Source organism: Seriola aureovittata, chromosome 5 (assembly GCF_021018895.1).
Source record: "Seriola aureovittata isolate HTS-2021-v1 ecotype China chromosome 5, ASM2101889v1, whole genome shotgun sequence".
In the NCBI taxonomy this organism is placed as follows: domain Eukaryota; kingdom Metazoa; phylum Chordata; class Actinopteri; order Carangiformes; family Carangidae; genus Seriola; species Seriola aureovittata.
Genome location: NC_079368.1, coordinates 17,160,142 through 17,172,423, shown reverse-complemented (window position 1 = coordinate 17,172,423; position 12,282 = coordinate 17,160,142). Strand labels below are relative to the sequence as shown.

At 40.0% G+C, this 12,282-nt stretch overlaps 1 protein-coding gene across 1 annotated transcript; it reads left to right on the top strand.

Annotated features, from left to right (window-relative positions):
- Positions 1–9,923: 9,923 nt before the first annotated feature.
- LOC130169844 (C-C motif chemokine 20-like) lies at positions 9,924–11,309 on the top strand. The gene is made up of 4 exons (XM_056376871.1): positions 9,924–10,082; positions 10,196–10,310; positions 10,509–10,640; positions 10,876–11,309. The coding sequence occupies exons 1-3, from the start codon at positions 10,022–10,024 to the stop codon at positions 10,621–10,623; spliced, it is 291 nt and encodes a 96-aa protein (XP_056232846.1). The 5' UTR covers positions 9,924–10,021; the 3' UTR covers positions 10,624–10,640; positions 10,876–11,309.
- Positions 11,310–12,282: the final 973 nt, after the last annotated feature.

The window sequence follows — 12,282 nt, the reverse complement described above, 5'->3', positions numbered from 1 at the left end:
ACATTAGCATTAAATGTTGCTCTGGCGGAAAGTAACGTTAACGCAAGCCGAGATGCACATTCCTGTGTATGCTAACTCCCATGCTAAGCAGCTAGCGGCTACAGCGCTAAGCTAGCCGCTCCAGAGACCTATGTGTCTTTCGTGTGTATCCGCCTTACACTTACCAGCAAGCGGCGTTTACGGCTAAATTCTTCGGTTCTAACGCTGACGATAACCTCCAATGTGTCAAATAAGTCTATGCGGGGCACTCCGTGTATATCCATATGTCACAAACGATGCTTTAATCCCAAAGTGGTCACTGCTCCCTCTCCTTCCTTCTGCCGGTAGCCATTTTTCCTCAACATCCAAATAAGCCGTGCTCGTCCCAGGGCTGATTTTCCTCCAAACAGCATCCTCCTCTCAGCCGGGACCGAGGCCACATCAGTAGGACAGAGCTGACATCTGTTGGAAACATGGAGGAAAACACTTCATTAAATTATTTTAAATGACATACTAATACGTTTTTTTAAAAGTTTTTTTCCTCTTTTGTTTTGTTTTTTGTTTTGCCTTAAAAATTTTTTTAACTCCATAAGCTCATTATGTGATGTGTTGCTGCAGTTTTAAGTTTATTAAATATCCTTAAATCAGGTTTTGTTTTGTTATACTTTTCATTCAATTTTGACTGGTTTAGTTCTTACTCATTTTATGTTGCAATGCCTGTATTTCTCATGGTCAATAATTGTATTGACTAAGATGATTATATGAATGTGATTGTGGGTTTTCTATTAAAATGTAAAGATTTACTCAAATATATAGAATTACAGATTTGTATTTTATATCATTTCTTGCTTGTGGGTGTTTTTAGGTGCAACAATTACAAAAAGGGAAAAAAACATGTAATTTATAACCTAATAATTATTTAATAAATATTAACAATTGAATAATAATAATTTTAATAATTATAATTATAATAATGTATATTAATGTTTTTATTATAGGCTATTATTATCATTTAATTAATAATATACATTTTTAATGATAATTTATCATGCTAACGAACAGATTAGAAAACCTAAATTTCATTGTTATATTCTTTTATTATTCGTTCTTTATTTTGAAGGAGGTGTTCTTAGGGGAAACAATTACAAAAAGGAAGAAACAAAGATGTAATCTATAATAATAATATATAATGCTCAAATTTTAGATTAGAGAACATCATTTTTTCCTGAGTAATGGAAGTACAGCTGCAACAATTATTGCATTAATTGATTAGAAAATTTATTTTGATAATCAAATTTTAGTATTTTTAGTAATCCAGCCTCTCAAACATGATGATCTGATAATACTTTCTGTTTCATATCTTTGTTGTCCCACTTGCAATACCTTCACTGGCCACCAGGGGGCTGCGGCACACAGGTTAGGAACCACTGGTCTAGATTATGCTTATTCTAGTGACTGAGGTACCTTTAACACACTGCAGCCTGTCATTTCAACCTGAACTTCACATGTAGTCGAGAATGTTGCTTTGAGTCCGTAAAGTGCAGAGATCTCAAAACGCTGACTGACACATTGTAATATCGAGTATGAAGCACTAGGTGACAGCAGTTCTTCTTCTCATCTGACAATAAAAACTCTGATTCATTCAAAGCCATCCTGTGGTTGGTTTGTTTTGCTATGAGCAACATCAACCACAACCACTGTAACCTCAACCGCTGATAGTGAAACTTTGGTTTCATATACCTCCACAGTAGCACATGCTGCCCATCCCAGTGGAAATAAATAATGACTCTGTTCAGTTGACCTTTTCATCTTTTATGTATTGAAGCCTTTAATCAAAAGCTAAACCTATTGTGTTGAGTTAAGGTTCGGCACTGGAAAATTTCCCCAAGTGGGAGATACCATTATTACTCAATAATCACATTATGTTAGACTTGAAAAGCTGCTTTTTATTGGCGGTTGGGGATAGAGTTCATCCATTGTTGCTCAGTCCTACAGAAGCTTGCTGCTGCTGTTTGGGAAACTTCCTTAACCTCTGCTGTGGCTTGGAGAATTCAATTTCCAATGTTTTAACCTTTTTGTTTTATTTTATTTAGTAGTCAAATCCCAAAACAAGGTCAAGTCCACATCCAGAGTGTTTGAGATTGAGGTATAAAGCTGAAACCAAATAGGCTACAAACTGTGTTTTGCCAAGGCCGAGAAAGACCTACTGTGTGTTGAACCATTCAAATATCCAAAATTAAGAAGATTCAGATTTCAGATTCTAATTTCCTTTAATGGTCATTTCAAAGCTTTTACATACATAAAAACGAAATAATGTTTCGCTTTAGGAAAACCAGACAAGCAAAATAAAGTGCAATAGTAAATAAACAGAATAAATATGGTTGATAAAAGGGTGATGCACAATATGAATGTGAAGGCCTAAAAATCTTTAAAACATGCAGTAACTTTAGTCAGGAGTGCCAAGCCAGGTACAGGTAAAACATTTCTCTGGTAGAAAATTCCCACGCTGGAGAAGATTAAGTGAACACACACGCACACACACACACACACACACACACACACACACACACACACACACACACACACACACACACACACACACACACACACACACACACACACACACACACAAAGAACTACTGCTCCCGTAAACGACACCAGAAAACCCTGGCCACACTTCAAAACTCCTCAAACAAGCCTGAACTTGATCCTTACTGTAAGTGAGCACCATTGATAAACAATGACCGAAAACGAAACTTAGGGTCTTTGCATGGTGCTGTACACAGCTGCTGCAGCTTTTACTTATCAATCACATGCCGCTGCCCCATGATAAAATTTTATATCATGCATTTGTTTAGTGCAGTCTTTGGGATCAGTCAGCAGACAACAATGCTGTGTAGATAAAAAAATGGGTAACCACACCAGTTCCTCTATAGTAGTGACTCATGTGTGTGAACAAATATCAAATCAGTAGTTATTCCAGTGAACAAGAAAGTTACACATGAGGAGTTTCATTTCACCAAACACTGTTCTGCAGAAAAATAGAAAGGACATCTGCCAAGACAAAATGAAACACATTGCAATATGGAAAATTAAAATGGGAAGCTGGCATTTCAGAATGAAACGTATAAATTGTATATCCCTCTTGCTGTAGGAAGCTTCTCCTTTATGGTGGCAGTCCTCTAATCTCATGCCAGAAATAGTATGACAGATTCACAAGTGCGGAACATGATTAGACGTTATCCACTTTCGTCCCGAGTGCGTCTGGCAGGCCTGCTTCCTCATCGCTGCAGCCGCAGCTTGTTGTGTTTTCCACTGTCCTCTATAAACACACGTTCCAATGTTTTGACTGGTTCATCACTCGTGCAGTTTAACACACGGCATCAGCTGCTAACTGATGCTAACAGAACAGCTTGAAGTGTAGCTCTTGCTTTTGCCGTCGATGGCTAGATGAGAAGATGGTACCACTCTTGTGTCTTAGTCTGTTGACTATGAGAGGTCAAGCCACTGTTAGCTTAGCTTAGCATAAAGACTGATAACAGGGGGAAACAGCTAGCCTGGCTCTGTGCAAACTTAAACTAAACTATTAGGTCTAGAAGCGATGAAGCTTCACAGAGGAGTTTTTGACAAGATGTAGAATTGATTTGGACTTTTCATTGTTCTTTTATAAAGTATATCCCAGTCACATGCAAATCAACCGCGTTTTCAGAAACTAGAATATGTTCTCTTTCAAAATAAATACATTTCCACTGTTTTCAGGTTGTCTATCCGTCCGTCGTGGACTCGATAGCTCAGGAACGTGTTTATGGAACTTCTTCAAATTTGATTCAAACATTGATTTGGAAGGTGCACGGTAGTGCAGTGGTTAGCGCTGTTGCCTCACAGCAAGAAGGTTCCGGGTTCGAGTCCCGGCTCGGCCATGGGATCTTTCTGTGTGGAGTTTGCATGTTCTCCCCGTGCCTGTGTGGGTTCTCTCCGGGTACTCATGCTTCCTCCCACAGTCCAAAGACATGCACAATGGGGACTAGGCTAATGGGATACTCTAAATTGACCATAGATGTGAGTGTGAATGGTTGTCTGTCTCTATGTGTTTGCCCTGCAATGGACTGGCAACCTGTCCTCTCGCCCGAAAAGATGCTGGTATAGGCTCCAGCCCCCCGCGACCCTACTAGAGGATAAGCAGTAGAAGATGGATGGACATTCATTTGGACTCAGGGATGAACTGATTACATTTTGGTGGTCAAAGGTCAAAGGTCAAGTCCACTGTGACCTCACAAAACATGATTTTTGGCCTTCTGAACTTGATATCTCGAGAACTCCTCGAGGGAATCCTTTCAAATTTGGCACAAACGTTCTAGTTTTAACCTTTGGGCAGCGCTTGGATAACTTTTTTTAGCGTCTTCATGCTAAGCTAACGTGACTACAGGTCGAAACATCATAGTTAATGCAGAGATACGAGAGTTTTGTCAATTTTCTCATCTAAATCTCAACAAAAAAACCAAATGGTGCTTGGTGGGTCGGATGTGATTGGATGTTACTTAAGTAAAAGATGACAAGTTTAAACCCAAATAAAAGGAAGTAAGTTTCCTGCTGAAGAGCCCCTGAGCAATCCTGATGCTTCCTGTGTGCTCACCAGGCCCAGAGGTGACTCTAAACTCTGACCTTACAGCACTGGTATCCAAGAACAACAGAATTCCCAGAAAGGGTTAGATTATCCTCAGTTTCAATCTAACCAACTGCAGCCTGTGAGGCATTAATTTAATTTAAAGCGTCACAAGCCAAAAATGTCAGGAACCACTGTCCAAGAACATCAGGACGGCTGCAAGTGAATGCATCAAAGTAAAACTGCAGTTATTGTGCAATTGTGTTGCTCCCCGTTGATCTCCACAGGGACATTTGGCTGCCAACCGTGCAGTTGTTAGAGGACACCACAACACATATGTTCACATAAAAAATGCTAATTGTTGGCTGCACTGACACTGTCACTCTGCCATATACTTCCTAGCTGTTTCAGTCAAACCCTCTGAGCTGCAGTTTTAATTTCTTGTGAAACGGTCGGGCTGGTATAGATAAACAGCCTCAGGGTGCTGTTCAGTCGCCTGCACAACATGAGTTTCTTTTCGCCTGCTCTGCTTCCCTTTTCTTTGCAGATCTTTCCTCTGAACACTTTAAATAAAACTTAACCTAGACGTGCAGTCTGTCCCCGATTTCCTGAAAGTCACGTGGTTCTTGTTTACACTTGTGTCCCTGCCACTGCCCCCAGTGTGACAACTGTGTCTGTGGAGGGTTTATTGTACCAGCATAAGAAGTGGTTGTCATCAGGGTGCATATGGTTCAGGCTGCAATACAGATTACAGTGATTGTGCTTTTGCGTTTAGACAGGGAGGTCATTTTGATTTTACTCCTCACACTTCTCCATACAGCTGACGACCTACAGCTTCTTGTTATTGTTACACGACCCAGCGGCCGTAGTAATTATGAATGGAGCAAACGAAGAAGTTAGATAGGGAGCAACGTTGGGGTGGATGGATGGGTTAACAAAACACAGCACTAGCCCACTGTTTGTTTCCCATCTGAAACTGATACTCATCATTGTTTCTTTAAACCGTGACTGTTCCATAACCGTAACCACATACTGCTTTTATTATGAATAGGGCAACAATGGTCATCTAACCACAATCTTTCTTAGAATCTAAACACAGAATTAGCCTCAAATGAAAGCTAATGTTGCTCTGCGGCAGCATTGTGATTGCTAGTACGTTAGCAACATAGCAAAATGAAACTTCTGGCCCAGCATATGCCCGGTTACTCTGCCCATGTCTGGCCCAGATTCCTGGCTGTTATTCCCCAGTATTGACTGACAGCTGGAAGATTTTATGCGTGTGTGCCAGAATCGGTCCAGATGTGGACACAGCATCTGACGATCATGCTGTATATTGGCCACATTCGGACCGTCCATCCGAGCATTAGAAGAAAAGTTAAGGGACCACCAAAGCCATTAAGCATCTCAGGACCGTGACTGTTTGTATGAATGACTGTATGAATTAATGGCAATTTGTCTCATAATTGTTGAAATATCCACCACAGAAATGCCACTAGCATGGGGTGACCAGAGGAACCCGTTTTCCTGGAGCTGTCCCCGTCCCATGGTTAAAAGGCTCAGAAATGAGAGTCTTTACGTTAGATGCAGCAGTTTCTGGTGTTTCTTGGGAGAATTGCTTTCTTGCACTCACACACACACACACACACACACACACACACACACACACACACACACACACACACACACACATACACACAGCAACAGTTGTGGGGATGACAGTAAAGACTTGGCAGTTAACACAAGAGTATTTCACCACCGTGTTTGGACAGATAAACAGCACCACCTCTGAGTAGTTAAACTTTATCAACAGAGATCTGAGATAAAAAGATGCTGCTGATAAAAACTAATTTCTCCACAGAAGAGCTGCTTGAGTCACAGAGGATGTTAAGATGGGGGTGTGATATGGATATACATGTATATCATGTGATCTTCAATGTGGATAATTGGGAATGAAACCTGAAACTCAAAACGGAGGCTCTCAGACAGACACTGACCAGAATCATGTGAGAAATTTACCTTGGCTGAAACAGAATTCCAACTTGATTTTCCGCACGTTTTCTAAGGAACAACGCCAAAGGACAAAACGGGACGAGTAAAAACTAGAACTTTTTTGCATGTCAAAGTTTAGTTTTTGCGAATGTGTTTCCGCCCAAAGGCTCACTTAGTTTTGCTCTGAAACATCCAGTTTCACGTCGCTACCCTCCGTCTACAGTTAAACCACAGCCACACCGCCTCCTGCGGCATGTTGACATAACTGACAGTTGAGGTGGCATCAGATCGAGGCTTGTGGCTGTGTCTAAACTACATTTGTCTGAGTAGGTGTTAAAATAAACACTTGAGATCTTCATGCTTAGCTTCAAACTTTTGTAATTGAATATTCCCTGATTTTAACACATGGAGGCCTCAACATTGCCAAGCTGCAGCCAGGAAGTTCTCCAGCCAAGGAACATTTGTGAAGTTACTTCTCAACTGTCACTTTACATCAGGAACCTCCAGTGGTTAAAGGGGTGGTAAAGAGGAAAACTTTTCCTGATAAATGATGACAATACTCTACGGAAGCCTGAGAATTTTTTTTTTTTTTATGGTTATTTTCACGGAAAAAAAAAGGAAAAAAAATCTAATATTTTAAATTCAGGGCTTCTGTAATAGATGCCTGTTTATGAAAGACAAACTACTGTTATCTGGGTCAAGCGTAAAACACACTTACCCTGATGACGTTTTTCCAGTTTTTTTTTTTTTTTGGATGAAAGAAAGAAAGATTTTGTGGAAAAAAATGGGGTCAAAGGTAAAATAGACTTTCTTTCAGTTTCCCAATGAACAGAATGAATGAATAATCTGACCATGATCATTAACCATTAATCATTAATACTGCCAGGAAAACATTCACATTTACTCATTTTGATCGAAAGCGACTAACTACATATTAAGAAACATGTGAAAGTGCAATGGTCAACATTACGATAATTTTATTCCTACACATTTGGCATTTTCTCTGCAGGAAAAAGTGACACATTGTTAGTGGTAAAAAGGCTCGATGCCACTCTAATGTCTGTGTTCCAAAAGAATATTTCAACATGTTTGGAAATAGGTTTATTTGCCTTTTTAGCACTGATTCCCTCCCAGCCTCTAATGATGGGAAGTTCAAGAAACAGTCCCACACAAAACCCCCTGATGAAACCACAATGTGTTGTTTTTACACATTAAACAAATGAGAAAAAGCTGCAGAGCTGTTTCCATCGTCTCCCAGTTAAATGCTAAGCTAAATGCTAACTCTGACTCCAGCGCGGTGCTTTTGGCATCAAAAACAAGCTGTGGACACAACACTGGCATATAAACATCTTTTTAAGCTGACATGATGAACATGTTTTCAAATAGTGAAACAAATTACACGTCACGTTGACGGCGTTTCTATGTTCACCAGCTAATTACTAACCTCACATGTCTGGAGGCTGGTGACGGGTGGGAAATGTGCAGTGAGTTTTCTGTGGATGGAAACAACATGACAGAATCAAGTCAGTGAAGTTGCAGGAGATTAAAGATGCTACAAAGGTCTGAAAAGCTGAGGGAAATCAGTGACCCCTTTCTTATCTCACACAGTCGTTTGATGAGTTTGTATAAAAATAGTACACAGATATGAGACTGGTAGTGATCTCACTTCACTTTCTAAAAAAAAGGAACATATAATTCCCAAAATACTAAGCTAAACTTTAAGAAAAGAATCTAACTTGCACACTGTTAATGAGACAACAGAAACAGGACAGAGGGACAGGAAATCAGCCAGACTGCACACAGAAACATGTGGAGTAAATTCATCCTCACGTTCTAATCCAACACTACGTTTTTGGATGGTTGCATCAGTCTTGGCAAAAACATTTGCTTGTGGCGGGAAAAGTTCCTCTCCTGTTGCTCAACAACTCCCACACTCGCTAGATTGTAATCTAGTACTCAGATTCATGCACACACACGCATGTGACAATCACACAGACTGGAATCAGACGAATCAGAAGTGTTGCCCGTATGCACTCCCTGAAAAATCCCCCGACCGCACTACACTGATATCTACTGATAAAAGTCTGGATAGAGTAGCAAGACCAAAAGATAGACGAAGAAGTCCCCGAAGAACAAATCCCATGACCCCGTGACACTGGCATCATGCCGTTCATCACACTCCAGCTTGGAAAAAAGAGAAGAAGTGAAAGACGCGGGCCAGTGTTACACTGATATCTTGGGCTTATATTCGCTCTTTATTTTCACATAACAGATGTGATGCAGCTGCACAGACGTAGATGCACCAAGCTCTTACTATACTTCTACTGACACGTCCATTGCTGTCAGCACTTGCACAGAAGTTAACGTGTCTGCTTAAAGTGCACAGACTTTCTGCAGGTCTTCTAGCTGCGTTCATGATTTGCATTTCAACTTTGAGAGTTTAAATGTAGCACCGACAGTTCTGTCACTTTAATCTCTCACTATTCAGCTGCTTTCTGTGATTTCACTTCAGCTCATTAACGGCTGCAACTTCAAACATAAAGTAATTCCCACAGGAAAAGCTTTAACATTTGAGGCATTACACTTTATCAAGTGCTGTATGTCACTTCCAATGCAATGCATTATTGTGCAAGTAGGCGAAGTTTATTTGTGTAGCACTTTTCCCAGACACTACTCACAAAGTGCTTCACAATCAAAATTAATAGAATCAAATGAAAGAATTAAAATCAAATAAAAACAAAAGTAAAAACTATACAAGAATAAAAAATACGCAAGAGTGAAAACAGATAAAAGACACTGGTTAAAGTATAAAATACCACCCGTTACCTACAGTGAAAGCCTGTCTGAACAGATGGGTTTTCAGTTGCTTTTGGAAAGCGTCCACAGAACCCAAGGATCTCAGATTTGGTGGGAGGATTGTGCACATAAATCTGCATGTTACACACTTGTCAGTGCAGTTATTAAGTAAGAAATCAATGCACTTTGCTTTTTTTATTTTGCACAAACTGACTGACATCAGTCTTTACGAATCTTTGCAATTAATGTGTTGCAAAATAGTGAAATATAAAGACTGTGATTGTTGGCAGATATATTGCCGATGATGCACAGTAGCAAATAAACATACAGCAGCTGGACTTTCTCACTGTAAAGCAAAGATGGATTATATAAAGTATTTCTCAAAGAAGACAAAAGCTCTGATAAAGACTGGCCTCAGGGAAGACAGACAAGAAGAGTCTGGCAAGAAACACAAAAGGAGAGGAGGCGTGAAGAGGTAAATGTCGAGGCATGCGCGCAGACTTCCAGTCAATGAGTGCAGCTCGCACTTTCGCTTTCTCTTGCACACCTGTATAAATGCACCTGTAGCTTCCCTCTGCACCTCACAGCAGCAGCTTCCATCTCCTGAAGAGACTCACTGAACCTGAGCTGAGACCGACGAAGAAAAACACAGACATGGCCTCTCAAGTTGCAGCTCTGCTCTTGCTGAGCATCATCTGCACTGAGTTTGCAGCAGGTAAGAAACAGAGACAACACGTTTGAGCTTTGAGGGAGGTGGTAGGTTGCATTTCCGCTCTCCTTGTACATTTTCTGACCAGTCAATCAATTTGTTTTTCCATCTTCCTGCAGCTGAGGTTCCAGTGGACTGCTGTAAGAAAGCCAGCAAAACCCTCATACCAAAGAGAATCATTGAAAGCTACACCATTCTGGAAGCTGGACAGGGCTGTGACATCAGTGCTACTGTGTAAGTGTTCACCGTGTGTTCAGTATTAACATGTATTTATAGAGCAAAGATCGTGTCAGATCCTTTGCTTAAGGCTTACAGCAGCTCGTCTTTATCCAAGTTTGCAACAAAAAAAAAAACATTAATGAAAGTAGTTTATTTCCAGCTCTGTAGTCTGCAGCTTAATCTCACTTCTCTGTATCTCATCTGCTTTTTCAGGTTCATCACAAAGGGTGCAAAGAGACTGTGTGCCGTCCACCCCAGTGTGGAAGGATGGGTGAGGTCTCACATCAACTTTCTGGACCTCAAAAAGAATGCCTCAGTAAAAAAGTAAAAGAAAAAAAAAAAAAGGTAAATGACAAAATGCAGCTGAACTTTAAAAACAAACTGCATTTCTTTACTATGAGGGAGGAAAAACGACAGAGTATAAATAAATGAATGATTGCTGAAATAAAAAAAAATGCTATTTCTGTATTTTTCTACACTTATTTATTTATTTATACTCATGTCATTTTTGTCTTTCATACTCTACATCATCACTCCTGCATTGGCTGATGACTCACTGCTTTTTCTTTTTTTTGTGCAGGTGAACAGCAGAGTGCACTCTAGGAAAAGATGGCAGAAGATCAAGGACTGAGACTGAGCCAAATCCATTTGTCTCAGTAAACCGCCATGCTGTGCCCTGTTATTTATGATGATGATGATGATGATGATGATGATGATGATGATGATGATGATATACTGTATGAGCCATCATGCCATGTGACTTCAGACACTGGCTAAATGTACAGGTCTATACGTTTCCTGGTGACTGCTGTGTTAAACTCAATCCCTCTTTGTGAATGTTTTTTTAAATTTTATCTTTATTTCTTTTCATTATCTCTGAGTGAAATGTTGATCTAACTAACAACCTGTTTGTTTCTCATCATAATACTGTTGTGAAAACCTGAGAAAAATGTTGTGATGACTATTGTTGAGAGTTATTTTAAAATAAAGTTTGATAGTATTTTCTAATCTCTAGTTGCCGCGTTTCTTTATTAAAGCTGAAACACGATGAATAATGCAGGTGTAGCTCATCAGCTGGGAGCCGAGCGGCTGATATGAGCCGGTGGCGGTGAAGCATGAGTGAATGATGCAGCTGATACTGATCAGCTATTCCAGCATGGCATCGGCGCTCTACACACATACAGAAACATAAAAAGATTAAAACAGAAATACTTGCCAATATGACCGCACACATAAACAGCATGAAGTAGAAGAACAGAATTCCTCAGTGAACATGAAAAATATAATTAAAATGTTGGTGACAAGACGAGCGTGCAGTCAGAATGATAAAAAAAGAAATAAACATAGAATCTTGCAGTGTTCCTGTATTTGCATTTCTTTATTATTAAGTTACATATATATATATATAAAGTGAAATTAAAATGTGATGAATGTGGTGTCAAAGTTCCATATTTTCTTCTTCTTCTGTGTTTTATTTTAAAGTGTTGACCCATAAGAAGATATATTTGTGGTTTTAAGAACTAAAAACTATCTCAGTGTAGTATTACATCTCCTCTCTCAGGCTTCTCTCTGGAGTCTAGGTGGGCGGGGCTTGGTGACTGCTTTGTTGTGACATCACAAAGTTCCAGAAGTCCTGACGGCTGGTTTTAAGGCTCAGTTTCTGAATACAGGCTGTGTGCATTTCTCTGCGGACTGAGGCTTTGATACTTTCACAATATTAATATAGAACCTAGACCTGATCTATAATCACACTACACATGGACAGAGACCTTTAGACTGGAGGGACCTTTAAATATGTTAACTTCATTGTTGGTGTTTTGTCTGTGTGCACCTGTTTTCTTATGCCGCTGTGTGTCGAGCTCTCTCAGCTGCTCCAATAACACTTTCCCATTCAGATATCTCTCAGCAGCAATCCTCTAATGTGACCTGCAGGGCCGAAACTGCAGTAAAATTGGCCGTGAGCCGAACTAACAGCAGCTTTCTGACA

What these genes read in the sequence shown, in the direction of transcription:
- LOC130169844 (XM_056376871.1), top strand. Translation starts at nt 10,022, where the DNA reads ATGGCCTCTCAAGTTGCAGCTCTGCTCTTGCTGAGCATCATCTGCACT. An exon ending in CTGCACTGAGTTTGCAGCAG is followed by an intron (nt 10,083 to 10,195) that starts GTAAGAAACAGA and finishes ATCTTCCTGCAG; the next exon opens with CTGAGGTTCCAGTGGACTGC. An exon ending in TGTGACATCAGTGCTACTGT is followed by an intron (nt 10,311 to 10,508) that starts GTAAGTGTTCAC and finishes CTGCTTTTTCAG; the next exon opens with GTTCATCACAAAGGGTGCAA.